The following is a 20,015-nucleotide window of genomic DNA, read 5'->3' on the forward strand; positions in this document are numbered from 1 at the left end:
ATTGTTGTTATGATACTACATATGAAGTCCTCCACCCCCGGACGTTTCCGCCATCTTTGGTTTGGGGGTGTGACAGATTGGTATCAGAGCACGGTTTATAGTGAATTAAGTATATCAAACAACATAGGATATACAAACTATAAACACATTTGGGACTGAGAGTTTCTGATTTTAAAACATTCTAACGGGTCATACTTTCAGAAAACGAATAGATCTTGTTTAAAAGTATACCTACATGCATTACATACTTGCGTGGTGTCATAACTAGAAGAACATAAACTAAAAGAAGAGGAGTTGAACGCTACGAGTATGCCTTGGTACGAGTAATCAGTTCTGGGAAGGATATAGCCTGATCAACTATATCTGTCCAAGAGGTGACATACTCTTATCGAGGGATAGTCGTAGGGGGCAACAAATCTAATAACCTAACTTCACCCTACAAAGAATGCTATAAGAACCAAATCTAAACATTTAAAATACTATAGGAGTATTTGTATGTTGCTATATCGCAATATTATTAATATCTACCGCTATCTGCTTCTTACACCCCTATTCTCGCGCAGACGACATGGCAGGATTTCACCTACCAGGAGACCCATACTTTCCCAACCAGGGAAATGCTGGCTGGATTGAGGAAGAGCCCGAAGAGCTGATTGAAGAGGATCCCGAAGAGGATCCCGAAGAAGAACCCGAAGAAGAAGAAGAAGAAGAGGAGGTAGACGAAGAAGAAGAAGAAGAGGAGGTAGACGACGACGAAGAAGAAGAGGAAGACGACGAGGTGGACATGGATGAGGATGAAGGTGAAGAGGAGCCAGAGGAGGAAGTCTTCAACCCTCCTTACATCGCGAGGGTACCTGCAAACCGTTGGGGGCACAACGGGCCTGAGCCCCGTTGGGCAACCATGATCGAGAGGTGGAGCCGGCAACAACGCCAGAGGTCACCCTATGGCGACCAACGAGGTTACTATGACCTCGGTCACGGGGGACCGGCTGACAGAGCTCTCCCCGTTATGACCCAGCACATCACGAACTTGGGGAACCAGAGTAGGGAAATGGCAGACCAGGTTCGAAATCTCCACGCTATTACGGCAGCTACTGATGCATGCACCCGGGATTTGGAGAGGGACTTCTATCTAGTGGACCAACTCATCGAGGACCTTACCGCTGCTCGAGCGGAGGTAAGGGAATACCAGGAGAGGCACGCAGCTCTCGAGGAGAGAGTGATCGCGGCCGAACGCCGGATTGCGGAGCTTCAAGGAGCCTCGACCTCATCCCAGGGCCACCATGGACCAGATACTACCCGCCACGAGTAGTGTTCGCGCTACTTATATTTTGTTATAAATCTAGAATTTCGAGTATGCGTTGGTGCTACTCTTTATTGCGAATAGGTTGACCTCGCGACTAAGTGATCACACTAGTCAAAGGGGCTTTTGTACTGCCAAAACTTTATCTTTTATTGTAATGAAATGTAGACCCTTGTGAGGTCAAATTCCTCAAAACAATATGTACTAACAAATTATCAATGAATGTGGCATGTATTTTACTTCCTTGGATGCTGACACAAACCAAACACATGACTCTGCTCGGGTCAACACTATTAAATTCATAAGTTTAATTGCATAAACTTTTCTATGAATTACCTTCTAAATTAATAAACTCGGACAAAATACAATTGAGATGAAACAAGTAACGCTCGACTCGTTATCACCATTGAAGTCTTACCGAAAAGTCTTTTCTTTTTTTTTTTTATGTCAGAACCATGCCACCAAGGAAAAGACCAAGACCTTACGGAAACTCAGCACCACCCCCTCCGCCACCACCTCCGGAGTTTGATCCTGTGATGTTTCAGGCTGCAGTAACAGCAGCCGTGGCGGCAACAATGTCGCAAATGGGTACAAATGGTTCCGGCGGTTCCGGATCCGGGAATACTAATTCGAATCAGGGGGACAGCACGGGGCGTACTAAGGAGTGTTCTTACAAAGACTTCACGAATGGCAAACCCGATCCTTTCGACGGAAGCGGGGGCGTCATAGCGCTGATGCAATGGTTCGAAAGGACCGAAGCAGTCTTCGAAATCTGTGCTTGTCCCGAAGCGAGCAAAGTCAAGTATGCGGCATTCACTTTCACAAGAAAAGCTCTTACTTGGTGGAATGGCCGAGTTAAGTCACTTACTCCTGCAGTGGCTAACTCCATAGGCTGGGAAAACTTAAAAGCGTTGATGTTAAAGGAGTATTGCCCGAGGGGAGAAATACAAAAACTCGAAGAGGAACTCTGGAATCTCAAGATGTCGGGGACGGATCTCGAAGCTTATACCGCCCGATTTAATAACCTAGCACTCCTCTGTCCTGCAATGGTCACTCCGGAGGAGAAAAAGGTAGAACGATACCTTTGGGGGCTATCATCCCAGATTCATGATAGTGTTCTGGCCTCGAAACCTACTACCTTTGAGAGTGCCAAGGAATTGGCACAACAACTTATCGATCATAGGGCCAGTCGTGGCACCATGGTCGCCACCACCGACCAAACGAAAGGAGGGAACAACAAGAGGAAGTTCTGGAACAGTAAAAAGAAACAACCGGTGCAGGACCCCACAAAGAAGCAACAGACTGTTGCTGTCCGTGCATCCACTACTGCTACCGCTCCAGCGCCACCAAAGCAATATGCTGGAAATCTCCCCAAGTGCAACAAGTGCAACTACCACCACAAGGGGGCTTGTCGGGAAATGCACTGCAAAAACTGCGACAAGAAAGGGCATACCGCTCGTTTCTGTAAAGCGCCAGCACGACCGAACAACCAAGTTGCCAATGCGGGGGCAAGCCAAACCTGCTATGAATGTGGTGAAGCAGGACACTTCAGGAGAAACTGCCCCAAGGCACAAGCTCCTAATGTTGGTGGTGTAGGGAGAGTCCTGACGATGGGACACGGAGAAGCAGTCAAGGATCCCTCGGTGGTTTCTGGTACGTTTCCCCTCAATAACACATATGCATGCGTACTATTTGATAGTGGAGCAGAGAGGAGTTTTGTGAGCCATGAATTCAAACAATTACTAAAACAAACCCCTCATTCATTAAAAGATACATACGTAGTAGAAATGGCTAATGGGAAAGAAGAGCACACTAATGATATATACTCAGGGTGTACCCTCACTCTAGACAACCATTCGTTTAAAGTAGACCTGATGCCGGTCACAATAAAATGCTTTGACATAATCATCGGTATGGATTGGTTAAGTTCCCACCGTGCCGACATTCTATGTTACGAAAGGGCCGTTCGCCTTAATCTGCCAAATGGCGAAACCCTCTTCATCTATGGCGACAAACCCAATTCAAATTTGCAAATCATCTCTTGCGTCAAGGCCCAAAAGTATCCCCGAAAGGAATACCATGCATTTCTAGCCCACGTAGTAGATACGAAACAAGAGGTGAGGGATATCAACGACATTCCTGAAGTGTGCAACTACCCCGATGTATTCCCCGAAGATCTTCCAGGTGTACCCCTCGCACGACAAGTCGAATTCCGGATCGACTTAATCCCAGGAGCTACCCCCGTCGCCAAGGCTCCATACCGCTTAGCACCGGCAGAAATGCAAGAACTTTCCAGCCAGTTAAATGAACTGTTGAGCAAAGGATTCATCAGGCCAAGCTTCTCACCCTGGGGAGCACCGATCCTGTTTGTAAAGAAGAAGGACGGATCTTTTCGCATGTGCATAGACTACCGGGAGCTAAACAAACTCACTATCAAGAACCGATATCCCCTACCCCGAATCGATGACCTCTTCGACCAACTCCAAGGAGCAAGCTACTTTTCAAAAATCGACCTGAGGTCGGGTTATCATCAACTACGAGTTCAAGAAGAGGATATTACCAAGACTGCGTTTAGAACTCGCTACGGGCACTATGAGTTTGTGGTAATGCCCTTCGGATTAACGAACGCACCGGCAGTATTTATGGACCTGATGAATCGAGTGTGTCGACCCTACTTAGACAAATTCGTGATTGTATTCATCGACGATATTTTAATCTACTCCCGAAGCGAGGAAGAGCACCGTCAACATCTCCGGCTAATCTTGGAAACACTGAGGGCTGAGAAGCTTTACGCCAAATTCTCTAAGTGCGAATTCTGGATCAGAGAAGTGAATTTTCTTGGCCATGTGGTTAGCGAGAAGGGGATACACGTGGATCCCTCAAAAATCAAAGCTATCGAAAACTGGTCAGCACCTACAACGCCGACAGAAATTCGACAATTTTTAGGGTTCGCCGGCTACTACTGAAGATTCATACAAAACTTCTCCAAGATCGCCAAACCACTCACCACCTTGACTCAGAAAGGTGTGGTATTTAAGTGGGGAGATAAACAAGAAGCCGCTTTCCAGACATTAAAACAAGCCCTATGCAGCGCACCAGTTTTGTCTCTTCCAGAAGGAACCGATGACTTTGTGGTATATTGTGATGCCTCAAAACAAGGCCTCGGATGTGTGCTCATGCAGAGAGGGAAAGTCATCGCTTACGCATCAAGGCAACTTAAGACACACGAAGTTAATTACACTACCCATGACCTTGAACTGGGGGCGGTAGTGTTCGCCTTAAAGATCTGGAGGCACTACCTCTACGGTACAAAATGCACCATCTTCACCGATCACAAAAGTCTTCAGCATATCCTCAATCAAAAAGAGCTCAATATGCGGCAACGGAGATGGGTTGAACTGCTAAACGACTACGAGTGCGAAATTCGCTACCACCCGGGCAAGGCCAATGTAGTGGCTGATGCCCTAAGCAGGAAGGAATATTCGGGCCACCGAGTAAGATCCTTAACCATGACCATCCATTCCCACCTGGCCACGCAAATCAGGGAAGCTCAACTAGAAGCCTTGAAACCAGAGAATGTGGCAGGTGAGGCATTAAGGGGAATGGATAAGAACTTAGAAGTCAAGGATGACGGAACTCGTTATCTCAGTAACCGAATCTGGACACCGAAGTTCGGTGGGATCCGAGACGTGGTCATGAATGAAGCACACAAGACTCGATAATCCATCCATCCAGGGTCAGACAAGATGTATCTAGACCTCAAAAAGTTATACTGGTGGCCGAATATGAAAGTCGAGATTGCTACTTATGTGGGCAAGTGTCTGACTTGCGCCAAGGTCAAGGTGGAATACCAGAAACCCTCAGGACTACTACAACAGCCTGATATACCGGAATGGAAATGGGAACGGATAACCATGGACTTCATAACCAAGCTGCCTAAGACTTCAGGCGGGTTTGACACTATATGGGTAATCGTAGACAGATTGTCCAAGTCTGCGCACTTCCTGCCAATAAAGGAAACCGACAAGATGGAGAAGTTAACCAGGACATACATCAAGGAGATTGTGCGACTGCATGGTGTACCAATATCCATTATCTCCGACCGAGATAGTAGATTCACTTCGCAATTTTGGCAGTCCCTGCAGAAATCCTTGGGAACTAGGCTAGACATGAGTACGGCCTACCATCCACAAACCGACGGGCAAAGCGAGCGCACTATACAAACATTAGAAGACATGTTGAGAGCCTGTGTGATAGATTTTGGTAAAGCATGGGATACCCATTTGCCGCTGATTGAATTCTCCTACAATAACAGCTATCACACTAGCATTAAGGTTGCTCCATTCGAGGCTCTTTACGGTCGCAAGTGCAGATCACCCCGATGTTGGGCTGAAGTGGGGGATACTCAGATAGCTAGGGGGCAAGTCCCTAATAGCACCCTCACTGGTCCTGAAATCATAAGGGAGACCACAGAAAAGATTGTTCAAATCCGAGAAAGGCTGAAGGCCTCCCGAGATCGGCAAAAGAGTTACGCGGATAAGCGACGCAAACCTTTGGAATTCCAGGTTGGTGATCGAGTGCTACTAAAAGTTTCCCCTTGGAAAGGAATGATACGTTTCGGTAAACATGGGAAACTAAACCCGAGGTACATCGGACCGTTCGAAATCCTCGCCAGGATTGGTCCTGTGGCGTACAAACTCCGATTACCTTAAGAACTTAATAACATACACCCCACATTTCACGTATCCAACTTAAAGAAGTGTCTGTCTGACAAGACACTTGTAATACCTCTCGACGAGATCGAAGTTAACGAAAATCTCCACTTCGTAGAGGAGCCAGTTGAGATTATGGATCGGGAGGTCAAAAGAACGAAACAAAGTCGTATTCCCATCGTGAAGGTTCGATGGAACGCTAAACGAGGACCTGAGGTCACCTGGGAGCGCGAAGACCAAATGAAACAAAAGTACCCGCATCTTTTCCTAAACTCTTGAAGTCCCGGACAAAGCGTAAATTTCGGGACAAAATTCCCTCTAACGGGGGGATGATGTGACAATAGTCAAATTCGGGTCAAGTCTAAGCCGGACAAAGTCAACGAGTCAAACCGGTCAACTCTATTAAACCTTGTATATTAGGGTTTGTATTATGTAATTTCTGTATAACTCACTATCTTAATGAGAAAACATCACTTGGAAAGTTCGTGTGTTTAAATTTCTTTAACCTTAGTGCTAAACAATGAACAAGAACCATAAAACAATGTTGCATACTCATAGGGAGTGTGTAAGATCCTAAAACATGGCATAACGGGGCTTACGGACCTTGCATTGCGAAGCCAGATACTCACATTCGTCACATACGAAACCGCTCTCAATCGTTTTCACTCTATCTCTTCTTATCGAGAATCTCTCCCAAATCTCTCTAAGTATGTGAAATCTCTCCCAAATATCTCTTTGTATGTGAAATCTCTCCAAGAATGTCAAATCTCTCCCAAATCTCTCTAAGAATATGAAATCTCTCCCAAATATCTCTCCGAATGAGAAATCTCTCCAAGAATGTCAAATCTCACCCAAATCTCTCTAAGAATATGAAATCTCTCCTAAATATCTCTCCGAATGAGAAATCTCTCCAAGAATGTCAAATCTCTCCCAAATCTCTCCAAGAATATCAAATCTCTCCCAAATCTCTCTAAGTATGTGAAATCTCTCCCAAATATCTCTCTGTATGTGAAATCTCTCCAAGAATGTGAAATCTCTCCCAAATATCTCTCTGTATGTGATATCTCTCCAAGTATGTCAAATCTCTCCCAAATCTCTCTGAGTATGTGGAATTAGGGTTGTTCACTATTCAGATAAAACCGAATTATCCAATTGGACAATTTGGATTGCACTATTTGGTTCGGATATTCGGATTTTTGGATTGGTTTTCAACAAAACCGAATTATTATTTTGGATTTCGGATTGGTTTTTGTTTACAAATTAAGAACCGAATAGTCCAAAAAAACCGAATAAACATTTATTATTTATCTATTTATAATATATATTTATAATTATTTATTAATTTTGTATTTTATTTTTTCAAATATGTTCAAAACGTTTCACCCGATAAAAAAATATTAATATGCATTTTCTTTTGAAAGTTTTATATCTATAAAATATTTTACTATAATATATTTTCTTATTAGTTGTTTATAAATTTCAAATCAGAACTAAATTATTTGTTTTTGCTTCTTGTGTAAAGTTAGGTAATATTATAATTATATGTCGTTTTAAAATGTTTCGGTTTTTGAAAACCGAATTATAAAAACCGATCCAACCGAATTGTACTTGGATCGGATCGGATCGGATTTGAATTTAGTTTGGACAATTCGGATCAATGTTTTGAAAACCGAAATCAATTTGGATTTACTTGATTGGATCGGATCAAACTGATCCATCCAAACGAACACCCCTATGTGGAATCTCTCTCAAATCTCTCTCGAAATCTCTCCCAACTTTCCATAATCACTCGGGGCATCCCGACCCTCGAATTTGGCGAAAACAGCCCAAAAACGGAAGTCTAAGCGAAAAACGGACTTAAGGAGCCGAAACCCCTCATAGGAACCGAAACCCCTCATAGGAACCGAAAGTCCCCTTAGGAACCGAACCCTCCTGATGAGGAAGGCTGTCGAACCGAACCTCACTCAAAGAACCGAACCGAACCGAACCTCGCATGCCTCACCCGAACCCGAACGTTCGGTCCATTTCGGGTCAAGGTTCCCTCGGTCTAGTTCGTTTCTGTCTTGCTTCGGACCGAGCCTTCGGACTGACCCCTCGCCCTTCGCTTCTCGCTTCTGGTTCGCACCTTTCGCTTCCGACTCGGCACCAGCAAGGACCGAACCTCGGCCTAGGACCGAGAGGTCTCGCTGGGAATGCTTTTTCTCCCGGTTTTCGACTAAATTCGCATTTTAGGCCTGTTTTTAATTATTTTAACATGGGATTTTCACCCAAAACTTTATTCTAACATATAAGGACCCTCAACTATTAATTAATCACATTTTTAAGGATAAAACCTTATCCAAAAGAGAGTGGGTGAAGTACAAAGGTAGAGTGTTGACTTTACTTATTTCTATGACACAAGCAACCACTCCCATACCCACTCCATGTCACTATTCACCACCAGCCCATCCCTAGTCACTTCATAGGTCCTTTCTCATTATTTTCAACTATTCCCACGTTCTTAGGGCTGGAACATCCATCCTCTCTCCTCACACTTCATTCATTCTCTCATTTTTTTTTTACCAAGAACCACACTCCAAACTCTCTCATCTTTTTCTCTCTAATTCGAGAATTTCAAGGCATACTCCAAGACTTTTCTCCTACAATTAGTAAGTATCATCATCTTTCTTATGATTATTACACATCCTCCCACTCAAAATCATAGATTGCTTACACAAACATCATCACATTCTTGTTAGATCTTCGAATCTTCAAGTGATTCTTCAAGTGTTCTTGGGTTGAACACTTCTCTTCTTCAACACTTACCTACTGAAATCACTCAAGGTGAGTTCATACCTCTACATTTTTATGTTTTCTTAAGTTTTTAGGGGGGGGGGGGGGGGGGGAATACAAGTTAAAACACCAAGAACATAACTAAATTTTTCTAACAGCTTTCATAAGAAAAGTTGGACTCCATTCACGGACTGTTTTGGACAACTTAAACATTTTTGTTTGAAAAACTGTTTTAGGTGTAAGTAGTTCCAGTTCTTAGCTTTAAAATGACTACTTGCACATCTCCATACGATTTTTCTACATTTTATGGTTATTTTTTACAAAACTGCCTATCATTTCAAACACCAATCCGGACCAGTCTATGATTATGGACTTTTTCACCCAAGTTGGAGGTCATTAAAAATCATGAAAAAATTATGAGTAAACTAGACACATTTTGGGAACTCTCAGAATTTACGGATATAGTTTTCAACTTCGTATGATTTTTCTATGACTTACCTAAAACAGCGCATAAAGGTTAAAGTTAATTAACAACATATAAATTTCATAACACTTTTGTATTATGTTGAGCAAAGTGTATAACAATAAGTTGTAAATATTGAATGTGTTTCCTTGTTAGTTTATCATCATAAACTGAAACTTAGTCATTCATGGTAAGATTATTCATTCATTTAGAACTCGAATATTAAGACATAATAAGCATGATTTATGGATTATAACACTAATGCATTTTCATAAAAGAGTTCTTATACATTACAAACATTTTGGATAAACTATTATGGGTATAGTTTATGATGCATTTCCAAATGCATACATTTCAGAAGGGTACATTTATACAAAAGGGAAACTTTCATTATGTTAAGTGTAAATCCGTTAATAACTTTGTGAGACATTCTCTTCGCATAAATCATAAGTCCTGTATTGTAACCAGAGTCTCCTGGAGGGAGAGCGTGATAGTTGTATATAGATCTATATTGGGCTTGACAAACCCACACCAGAGCTGCTTGCAACAGCTAGACCGGCAGGTCTGTGGTGACAAGTGTCATTTCAGTTCTACGACGCCCGAAGAACGTCGTTTTCAGGCCACCTAGGTCGTAGTATGGTTATAATAACTCACGGAAAGTATTAACAAACTAAAGAATTTACGAGAATTTCATTAATATCATACGCGTTTATATTGAAATAAACTCACGTTATTTTCTGTAAATAAGGAAGATTACTCATACGTTTCAGTCTTTGGATACAAGACTATAGTATTCATTTTAAGGAAAATATCGGATTTTTCTAGAACAACTATACAATTGCAAGACAAGCTTTTTCATAATTATATACAAAAAAAAAACTTATGAACTCACCAACCATTGTGTTGACACTTTTTCAAACTACTTGTATTCTCAGGAAATCGCTAAACAGGTAACAAAGTACTTTTGAGGATGGGACGTTGGGGCGTCAAACTTATCATATTTTGTCAACATATTGTAATTGATTTTGAAACATGTAATTCATACAATGATGTAACTCTTTCAATTATATATATAGTAGATCATTAAACTTAGTATTTGATTTTTCATTATACCGCTTAGGTGGATTCCAATTTCCAACAAGGAAAGTTTTTTGAAAAATTCTTAAAGTTGTCTCTAACTTTAATAAGAAGGTTTTATACGTTTTGGGGTGCCAAATCAAACCTCAAACATTTGGCCTTGTTGATTTTTTTTTTTTTTTTTTTTTTTTTTTTTTTTTTGGTGTGAGTGGAGCTCTACTTTTGATTTTCATCAACAAATCAACAATCATTCAATGAAATATTCTCAATCCTAAACCTTTATCTTGTCATGATGATTGATGAAAAGAAATAGCGAAAGCAACCCTAAACTCTTTATTCTTGATTTATAGTATATAGCATCTAATAAATAAAAATGTATATGTACTTACATGTCAATTTTTTAGACTTTATATTTAAATTTCAAATTTCAATTTTTTAGAGTTTATATTTAAATTTCAAATTTATTTATAAGGTGACACATTCTATTAGATTTTTTTCTTACTTATTCCCTTTTTATTTAATTCTATTAATCATTTTTTAAAATTGTAAATTAAATTTAATCGATTTCAACTGCATCCATTGGTTTTAGCAATGATTTTAGCTCACCATGCAATTAAATTTGAATTTTCAAGAAATCTTTTTTTTTTCAGATTTTTTTACATTCCAATTATTTTTTAAATACAACTTATTCTATATTTTTTGACTTTTATATATGTGCCACATATCATTTTTCTAAAGTCTATATTTAAATTTAGCTATATTTATAAGGTGACATATGACATCCTAACATATTTTCTTTTAGACTACATGGTATGGGCAAAGGCGGGAGACCCTACTTTTCCGAGTTGGCACCCAAAAAGTGCTGGTATAACGGCTTGAACATTGTCCCCAAAGCGTGTTATTAGGCGTTACGTCATGAGCCGTTATCGTGACAACGGGAGGCAACGTTAAACAATGGCTTGCAAATGGTCATAACTCAGACCATTGAGGAACGGTCAAAACGTAATATATATATATATATATATATATATATATATATATATATATATATATATATATATATATATATATATATATCAATTTCACTCACATACAAATACACATATTCACTCTATTTTTTACCTACACAATATAATTCAGACACAGAGAGAACTCCGATATAGAAATTGTAGGGGTGTGAGGGTTTGAATTATACAAAGACCTCTATATATAGTCAAGAAAAGCCAAGCGTATCGCGCCTACAAGGGTGTCTGTCGTGCCTTATAGTCTTGCTGGCTCCACCCTCCTTCTGCCACATGCCGCGTATGGAATTGTCCACCTAAGCCTCTTCTATGAGATGTCACGTGTCACCTTTCTATGGTGCCACGTGGCTCTCTCTCTCTCTCTCTCTCTCTCTCTCTCTCTCGGTGCACGTCATTATGTGCGTCGTGCACTTCGCGTGCCCGATTTAATAACACATGGTGTTAAAACTTAATTGTTTTTTATTTCAACCTTGAGTTACAATTTGTCTTATTTTTTAAACATGTATACCTAATTCGTTTGAAGTCGGAATTATATGAATTTTTCAACATATATATTAGTGTTTGTACTTCATTTTGGACTATATAAACACCTTATTTGGTTATATATCGATATCAAAGTTGATTTTTTTTTTGTTTCAATATTAAGTTTTAACATATCTCATTTTTTAAACATGCATCACTCCCTTGTTTGAAGTCAGAATGACATGATTGTTTTTTAACATGCACTTTACTAATTGTAATTCATTTTAAATTATATAAACAAAAAATTTGGTTACATATTGATTAAGTTACATGCCCCAAAACACAAGGTATCCAAGTTTTACCAGCTCCAACCGGATAAATAATCGGAAAACCGGGACCAACACCAGAACTAACTAACCGGTCTAATTTTCAATCCACTTGATTCACTAAACTGTTCCTATCCGGTTCGATCAAGATGTTCATCCTTATTTATACATTTGAAAAGCTTACAAATATTAATTGTGAGTACTTATAGACAAAATAAAGTTAGATCTTTAGTGCATCTCACGTCTCTAAAGGGTGTGTGATGTGAGCGGCCCTAGATGGCCCACATCATGAGGGGTCCATTTTTTTACATACACATATATATCGGTTTAAGGGGTCGTTTGATAGTTGCTAATTGTGTTAGAAGTTGACTAGGTTAGAAGCTGACTGGATTAGAAGCTCTAACTGAGTTATCTTTTGACTAAAACTTGTTGTTTGATTTTGAATCTAACTGACTGTGTAAAATGACTATATTACCCCCAAACAATATATTTTTATAATAATTTATTTATTAGTAAAAGATCAAATATATTAAAAATAAATTACAAATATCATGTTATTAGATAATGTGTTATTAAGAAATATAACAATTAGACAATTTAATCAATTTGATTCGTAAAAATATCAAACTGAGATCATTAATTTAATCAATATTTCACATCTCAATCCAATTAAACCTAACATAATTTCCATATAAATAGTCTAAAATCTAAAAGGTATATAATAATTAAAGTGTTAAACTAAAGCAAAAGCTTGGTTAAAGACTTAAAGACACACATATGACACCAAAATCATCTCTTTGATTTTGCAGGCCAAACACCCAAATATCTACTTTTATCCTTATTGTTTCTCTCTCCCCAAATCATCGATTCTACTCGCAGTTGTCACCGATGTTGATCTTCTAATTACTTAAAGATCTACATCTCTCCTTTTTTGAATTAGGATTTCTTTTTGTTCATCGCCAATTCACACCATCAAATCCCAATTCATAGAAAAAAAACAAAACTTGGGTCTTTAGTTTTAGTTTTCGTACATTGGAAATCGATTTCAGATAATTGATGTATCGATTTCAAGCATATAAAGAAATCAATTTCAAATAATCAAATTTACTGAAAGACAAGAATTGCTAACATGTCGATTAGGTCAAAACGGGAAAAATCATACCACTTCTGGAGGAGGAGTGATCTGGGAGATCGGAAGGAACGAGGTGGGACGTTGAAAGAGTGACGTTGGTAAAGGGTAAAACACGTTTTTTTCATCATTCTGCCCCAGTCAACCATGTTTTTCCTTTGGACTAAATCAACACAAAAACGAGGACCGAATCAGCATTTTGGACCGAGTCCAAGACTACAGTAGAAAAACAAACGCACGGACAGGAGATTTTTGACTGAGTCCAAGCATTAAACCCAGTCAGAAGGTGCATCAAACAACCCCTAAGTTTAATGTGTCTGTATAGGCCTATATATCATATTGTCCTTCATTCCTTTTGATTGTTTTTTATAAAACTTACCGACTTATGGTAGAATTTTTTTTTTGCTTATATATGAAAAGGATTATATTTAACAATGGTCAAATTTTATTATTTTAGGGAGACCCTCAAAATCAACAAAACGTTTATATAGTAGCTACTTTTTTTCAAACATATTTTAAGTTCATCTCGACATGACGATCCGTCAGAAAGCGGTTTTCCAGTGCTTACGTGCACCACATGCCCATGATTTTCTTCTTGCTATCCCCATAGATGGGATTGGCCAACATATGTCTCTATGGAGTATCGTACTGTCCTCAAATATCGACTCATGATTCCAATATTCCCAGTTGACGAGATATGTCCGGTGTGTCGCAAGGCATGTTTGGACTCCTTTGGAGAGCATGCAGTTCACTGTAAAGAACTCCCGAGGTTCAAATACAGGCACGATATGGTCAGAGATGTTTTGTTCGATATATTTAAGTGTGCAGGAGTTTCCGCTAAGAAAGAGACACCTGTGAATTTCTTGACTGACCCGACAGAAGGAAGGTCAACCCTTAGACCGGCTAACATTTTGATTTTTGGATGGGTCGGAGGGAAACATGCATGTGTGGACCTTATAGGGGTATCCCCTCTCGTGGGCTTGAGGGCGGGGGGTTTCACGGAAGGACTGACTACTTTAAAAGCTGCTACCAGCAAAGTCGACAAACATGAGAAATCGTGAATGAAAAATCAACACGTGCTCATACCATTTGCGTTTGATACCGGATGCGGTAGAGCTTCTTAATAGAGTACAACGGATTATGCATTACAATGGTATATTCCCTAGTTCTATGAATGTGGTCTTTAAAAGATTGAGCTTTGCTATACAAAAAGGCTTAGCGGTGCAACTTGTTGTCCGTTTGTCGTCTCACTTGTTGTACGATGATAATTAAATCCAAGAGACTTAACGTGCTCGGAAAATAATTGAAGTTTAAAATTTGATTATTATTATAAACTCCACAATATTTATTTGAATACGTTTTCTGATCGGAAAACCAATTAAAAACATATTCTTTTATATGTAGTTTTCTCCTTATTTTGTCGACATTTCAATTTTCAAATATATGATAAATTATCTTTTGTTTTGTGTAAGCAAGATTTAGATTTTGGAGGGGCAAGTTTGGAAAGGTAATCCAGCTCCATCAACCCTACCCATCAACCAAACTTCAAAAAGGCAAGACCTTTGAGAGAACCAAAGAATTTAAGAACGAGCAAAAAGTGGAGAGAGCATTGGATGGATGGATTGAATTTGAAGGCCACTACTTTCCCAAAATTTCTGCCAATTCAATTCAACAAAAGGGAACTACAATTATTTGAATTGCTTCTAAAGGAACATAGGATCAGAGATCAATCGGTTAATCAATCAAATCAAACAATCCAACAATCAATTAAATAATCAATCAATCATGTCGTGCTCTTCGTCGTCGGCGTCTGAAGAAGATGAAGACATGGATTGCTACAGGAAAGGAGGATACCACGCGGTGAGAGTAGGTGATTCATTCGCCGGAGGTCGGTTCATCGCTCAACGGAAGCTCGGCTGGGGCCAGTTCTCCACCGTTTGGCTTGCTTACGATACCCAAACATCAGTAAGTTTGTTTTTCCCCCATTTTTCTAGGTTTGAATTTTGATCACTTCCATTTTCAACTTCTAATTCTCGAGATCCGTGATCCAGATGTAATTTTCCACCTAATGATCGTATTCGCCAATAACTGAATTCATTTCCATATATTAAAAAAAAAAAAAACAAATCCTGTCTTCAATGCTAACAAATGCAGATCATTTCTTCAAATGCGTACATTTCTAATTACTTGTTATGGAAACTACATTACACACTTCGATCGTTTCTATATGATTTACTTATTACCTTCCTCGATTAGCCAAATTAAGCCAATGCAGATCTTCCCCTACAGATTTAATATCTTCTTATGTTGTTAATCTGATTCTCTCCTAGAAATTCGTTGCACTGAAGCTCCAAAAAAGCGCACCAGAATTCGTGCAAGCAGCTGTCCACGAAATCGAGGTTCTTTCCACCATAACTGAAAACGATCCCCAAAACGAAAAATGCGTTGTTCAATTAGTGGATCACTTCAAACACAGAGGCCCAAACGGACAACATCTATGCATGGTTCTTGAGTTTCTTGGCGACAGCATACTCCACCTCATTCGTTACAATCGTTACAAAGGCCTCAACTTGAATATTGTAAAAGAAATCTGCAAATGCATACTAACAGGACTCGATTATCTACACAGAGAGCTTCGTATCCTACACACAGACCTAAAACCCGAAAACATCCTTCTCTTATCCACTGTAAATCCCTCAAAAGACCCAATCAGATCAAAAGCCACCCCGATTCTTGAACGCCCTGAAGGAAGTTTGACCGGTGGGGCGGCGGTCAACGCGATTGAGAAGAAGCTGAAACAGCGGGCAAGAAGGGCAGTGGCGAAAATTGCAGCAGAAAGGCGTGGGGCGATTGGGGCAACGCCAGCTGTCAAACCTGAAAGATGCCTTGATGGGATTGATTTCAGGTGTAAGATTGTGGATTTGGGAAACGCGTGTTGGGCTGATAAACCGATTGCTGAAGAAATTCAAACAAGACAATATCGAGCTCCTGAAGTTATATTACAATCCGGTTATTCGTATCCTTCTGACATGTGGTCGTTTGCTTGCACTGCTTTTGAGCTTGCTACTGGTGAAATGATGTTTGCCCCTAAGCCTGGACAAGGTTTTAGTGAAGATGAGGTATTTTTTTATATAATAGTTTGAATACAAGATATATATAAATTTAAGGGATGTTTGATAGTTGTTGATCTGATTGAGTCAAAACCTGAGTAATTAAGAAACATATAGGAGAAACAAGAGAAATATAGTATCAAACAGAAATATAGTATCAAACAGTCTGAATCTGACCGAGTAAAAGACATATCAAACAGCCCTTACTCTAAAAAAGATAGCATTAAATGGGATGATATGATATGATGCAGGACCATCTTGCATTAATGATGGAACTTTTAGGAAAGATGCCGCGGAAGGTGATATATTATTGCTGTTTTTTATTTATTATTAATGAAAAAATATATTAATGATACGTTTTTTTTTGGGTTTTTGGTTTGGTTTTAAATGAAAATAGGTATCGGTTTCAGGGACAAAATCAAAAGACTATTTTGACAGACATGGTGATTTGAAAAGGATCCGAAGACTAAAACATTCATCAATAAGTCGTTTACTGATTGAGAAATTTAAGTTTAAGGAAAATGATGCGCGTGAATTTGCGGAGTTTTTGAATCCGATTCTTGATTTTGCACCGGAGAATCGGCCGACGGCGGAGCAGTGTTTGCAGCACCCTTGGCTCCGGCAAACTGCCGCCAAGACGGAGGCCTGAAAATGGTTGAGTTTGGGAGGATGAAGGTGGGGGAGGAAAGAAGGGATTGAAAGGTGTTTTTTGTTGCAGCTTATTATCCCTCTCCTTTCTCATCTATCTTTTGTTTACATATTTTGATTTTTGATTTTTTTTTGTTTTATATTTTTTTATATTTTGTGAATTGGAATAATACTTGATTATGTTTTGATTTAACTATATAATGTAATATAGATGATGATGATAGTTACAGAAATTTGATTGCGGTTTGGGTTTGTTAACCCCTACCGCCGATTTAAATCGATATACTGATGTGTTTTCATTATATTGACTTATGGGCAATGTTATGTAACTAGGGGTTATACCCGTGCAATGCAATGATTAAATAAAAAATATCAATGTGCTTTTCGAGTTATATTATGCAATTTGATTAAAATGTTGATTGTAGTTGGAATTATGGGTTTGAGATTATTTTATTAATTTATGTGAAAATTGTGTAGAATTCTATATGGGTAAATAAAAAATGGTCGAACTTTATAAGAGCATAATTAGTTTCAAAATCATGATATATATTACAAAGAATTTATTGTTCAATTGTGATTTATTGGGATAAATTACAAAGAAGTTATGGTTCAACTTGGTGAATATATTGGAATATATTACAAATAGTTTATCGTTCAACTTCGTGATTTATGACGATTATAACGTTAAAATTAGTTTCAAAATTGGATGATATTTATTATTTAGGATATCATATTCAATGGAAAATAACTCGCTTCTGGTCCCACTTGTAGCTTGATCGGGACTTCTTTCTCTCTTGCTTGAATGCCAACCAACTTCTAACCATGGTTAGTAGCTCTATATTTTTACCCGTTTGAAATACCTCATTTAAAGATGATATAAGTGGGAAGTCGACCTCCGCCATTTGGAGCTGCACAACCATTTATGTTCAAGATAACAAGAACAGGCAAAAGAAGTAATTTACAAAACCAACCCAACAAGCCACTATAATTATGCATTAGTAAACCGTATACTTCTTACAAGGCTTGTCGAGCTTCTTCATGTGATAGACATCACAAAAGTAGTCTGTTGAACTTTAGTCGATAAAAGGCATTGAAAAAGTATATGATTCCTTGTGTGTCGGAGATATAAAGCGAGTGCACCAGAAAAAGAACGGAAAGTGGAATTGGGTCGATCTATTCTATGTAAGCATAACTACACACTCATATGTTCTTAGCTGACAGATAGGAGCATTCAGTGGAACCAACGAACTCACTCATGTAACTTGTCTAGCAATTGTAAGAGCAGTAACAACAATCAGGAAAGTTTAGCAACACTTGCTTAGAGGTCTAGCAACACTGACCGGAAACCATGTGACACTTAATGCTTCAACACCCCTTGATGGTTGCTAAGTCAGCTTAACCCGAATGGTGAGCAAAATTTGTCTTATCTCAAGCATGTGAGAAATCCTATCCAATCTAGCAGCAGGGTGGAGAGTGAGACTAGCCATTAATTCGAGTATTGTAGGGCCGATTCTAACTCTATGAATTCGAACTCTTTGGTATTTTTCGTTTCTTCAAATGATATATGATGGGTCGATCATTTGCTTCATTGGTACCAACAGTGGCAGCTGCAAAATCTGCTATTGGGTTTCTGCCGAATAAAAACATGCATTAAACTAAATTATAATCCATGTGGCTTTAGATGTTCTTAAAACTTCATATTTCTATGGTATGATGTATGAAAACGTACTTTATTATGATATAATGAAAAACTGTAACTTATAACGATATAAAAAAACTGGTTTTAAGATCGAAAATATGTTATGTCTATTGAGACAAATTGATATAATTATATAGATAAAAATGAGACTCTCTCAATGATATATCATTGTATAAACAAAGTAGTGCATAATGAAAGTTATCAACTAAGTTGCTTGAATTAATTATAAAAGGAAAACAAAATACTACAGTTTTTTAAAATCACTTACTTGTTGTTGGTGATTTTAGTGTCATTAATACATTTAGTGTATCCAAAATTCTATTCGAGATATAATTCATTTGGTTATATTTCGAAACAAGAGGTGTGAAATGCACTCTCGAATAACTAATAAGGACTCGAGAACACGAGGTTCTGCCCCTGGTGGAGTTACAAGATGCATCGCTCCTTGCAGGTCCAAGGGGGATATACCTTTGTGGGGGCCAACCGAATTTTCTTGCCAAAATCCAATGTTTGTGCCAATTACAAAGGGGTGTGTTTCCATTAAAACGATCATCTTTAGGGGTGTGAATGAGCCGAGCTCAGTAGGTTGGGGCTCGTCTTGTTTAAAATTCATGGGGCTCGAGCTCGAGCTCGGCTTGTTTTGAACTTAGTTTTCAAAGCTTAAGTTTGGCTCGAGCTCGCCTTCGTTAATAGTCAAATATCAAGCTCCTTTGTTGTAACACCATGAATTTCAAAATAATTTTTCGCAAATTATAAAAACATTTCTCATTTAATTTTCATAAAAACATTAAGTTTAAATCCCAATTCACATCATACAAAATCCCAAGATCACATATATATCAAAAATCTCATGCGTGTGTACAGATCAAGCCCGCGCCTTCCCACGGTCATCGCTAGTACCTGAAACAACAACACTAACACTGTAAGCACAAAGCTTAGTGAGTTCCCCAAAATACCACATAAACATATATTAGCCACTCGAGGCTATAACTCTATGGGTCCGTGCACCCAAGCTCTGGGAACCCTCAGGTTCTAACTCTGGGAACCTTCCGGTTCCAACTCTATAAACATGCACAACATAAATCACATAGACATCATGCAGTACAACACATAGCATACACATAACATACACATACTCTGACACATAACTCTGATTACCTACTCAAGGTAAAGTATAGTGAGAAGACTCACCTCGTGTATCTCGATAACTCGCGAATCCTGGAAATCACTCGTGCTCGATCCTCCGAGCTATAATCCTCCTATAACATTAGATGTCTCTAATTAACACTTTT

At 38.9% G+C, this 20,015-nt stretch overlaps 1 protein-coding gene across 2 annotated transcripts; it reads left to right on the top strand.

The window, feature by feature from the left end:
- The first annotated feature begins 14,734 nt into the window (after positions 1-14,734).
- Positions 14,735-17,305, top strand: LOC145087243 (uncharacterized). 2 transcript variants are annotated; one of them, XM_079025164.1, is made up of 4 exons: positions 14,735-15,231; positions 15,597-16,385; positions 16,628-16,675; positions 16,787-16,970. In XM_079025164.1, the coding sequence occupies exons 1-4, from the start codon at positions 15,052-15,054 to the stop codon at positions 16,826-16,828; spliced, it is 1,059 nt and encodes a 352-aa protein (XP_078881290.1). In that variant the 5' UTR covers positions 14,735-15,051; the 3' UTR covers positions 16,829-16,970. The 2 variants fall into 2 exon arrangements, with proteins under 2 accessions (XP_078881290.1, XP_078881289.1); XM_079025163.1 differs by having other exon boundaries at positions 14,736-15,231; positions 16,774-17,305.
- Positions 17,306-20,015: the final 2,710 nt, after the last annotated feature.

Source organism: Lactuca serriola, chromosome 2 (genome assembly GCF_051521515.1).
Source record: "Lactuca serriola cultivar US96UC23 chromosome 2, Lser_US96UC23_V15, whole genome shotgun sequence".
NCBI classification, from domain to species: domain Eukaryota; kingdom Viridiplantae; phylum Streptophyta; class Magnoliopsida; order Asterales; family Asteraceae; genus Lactuca; species Lactuca serriola.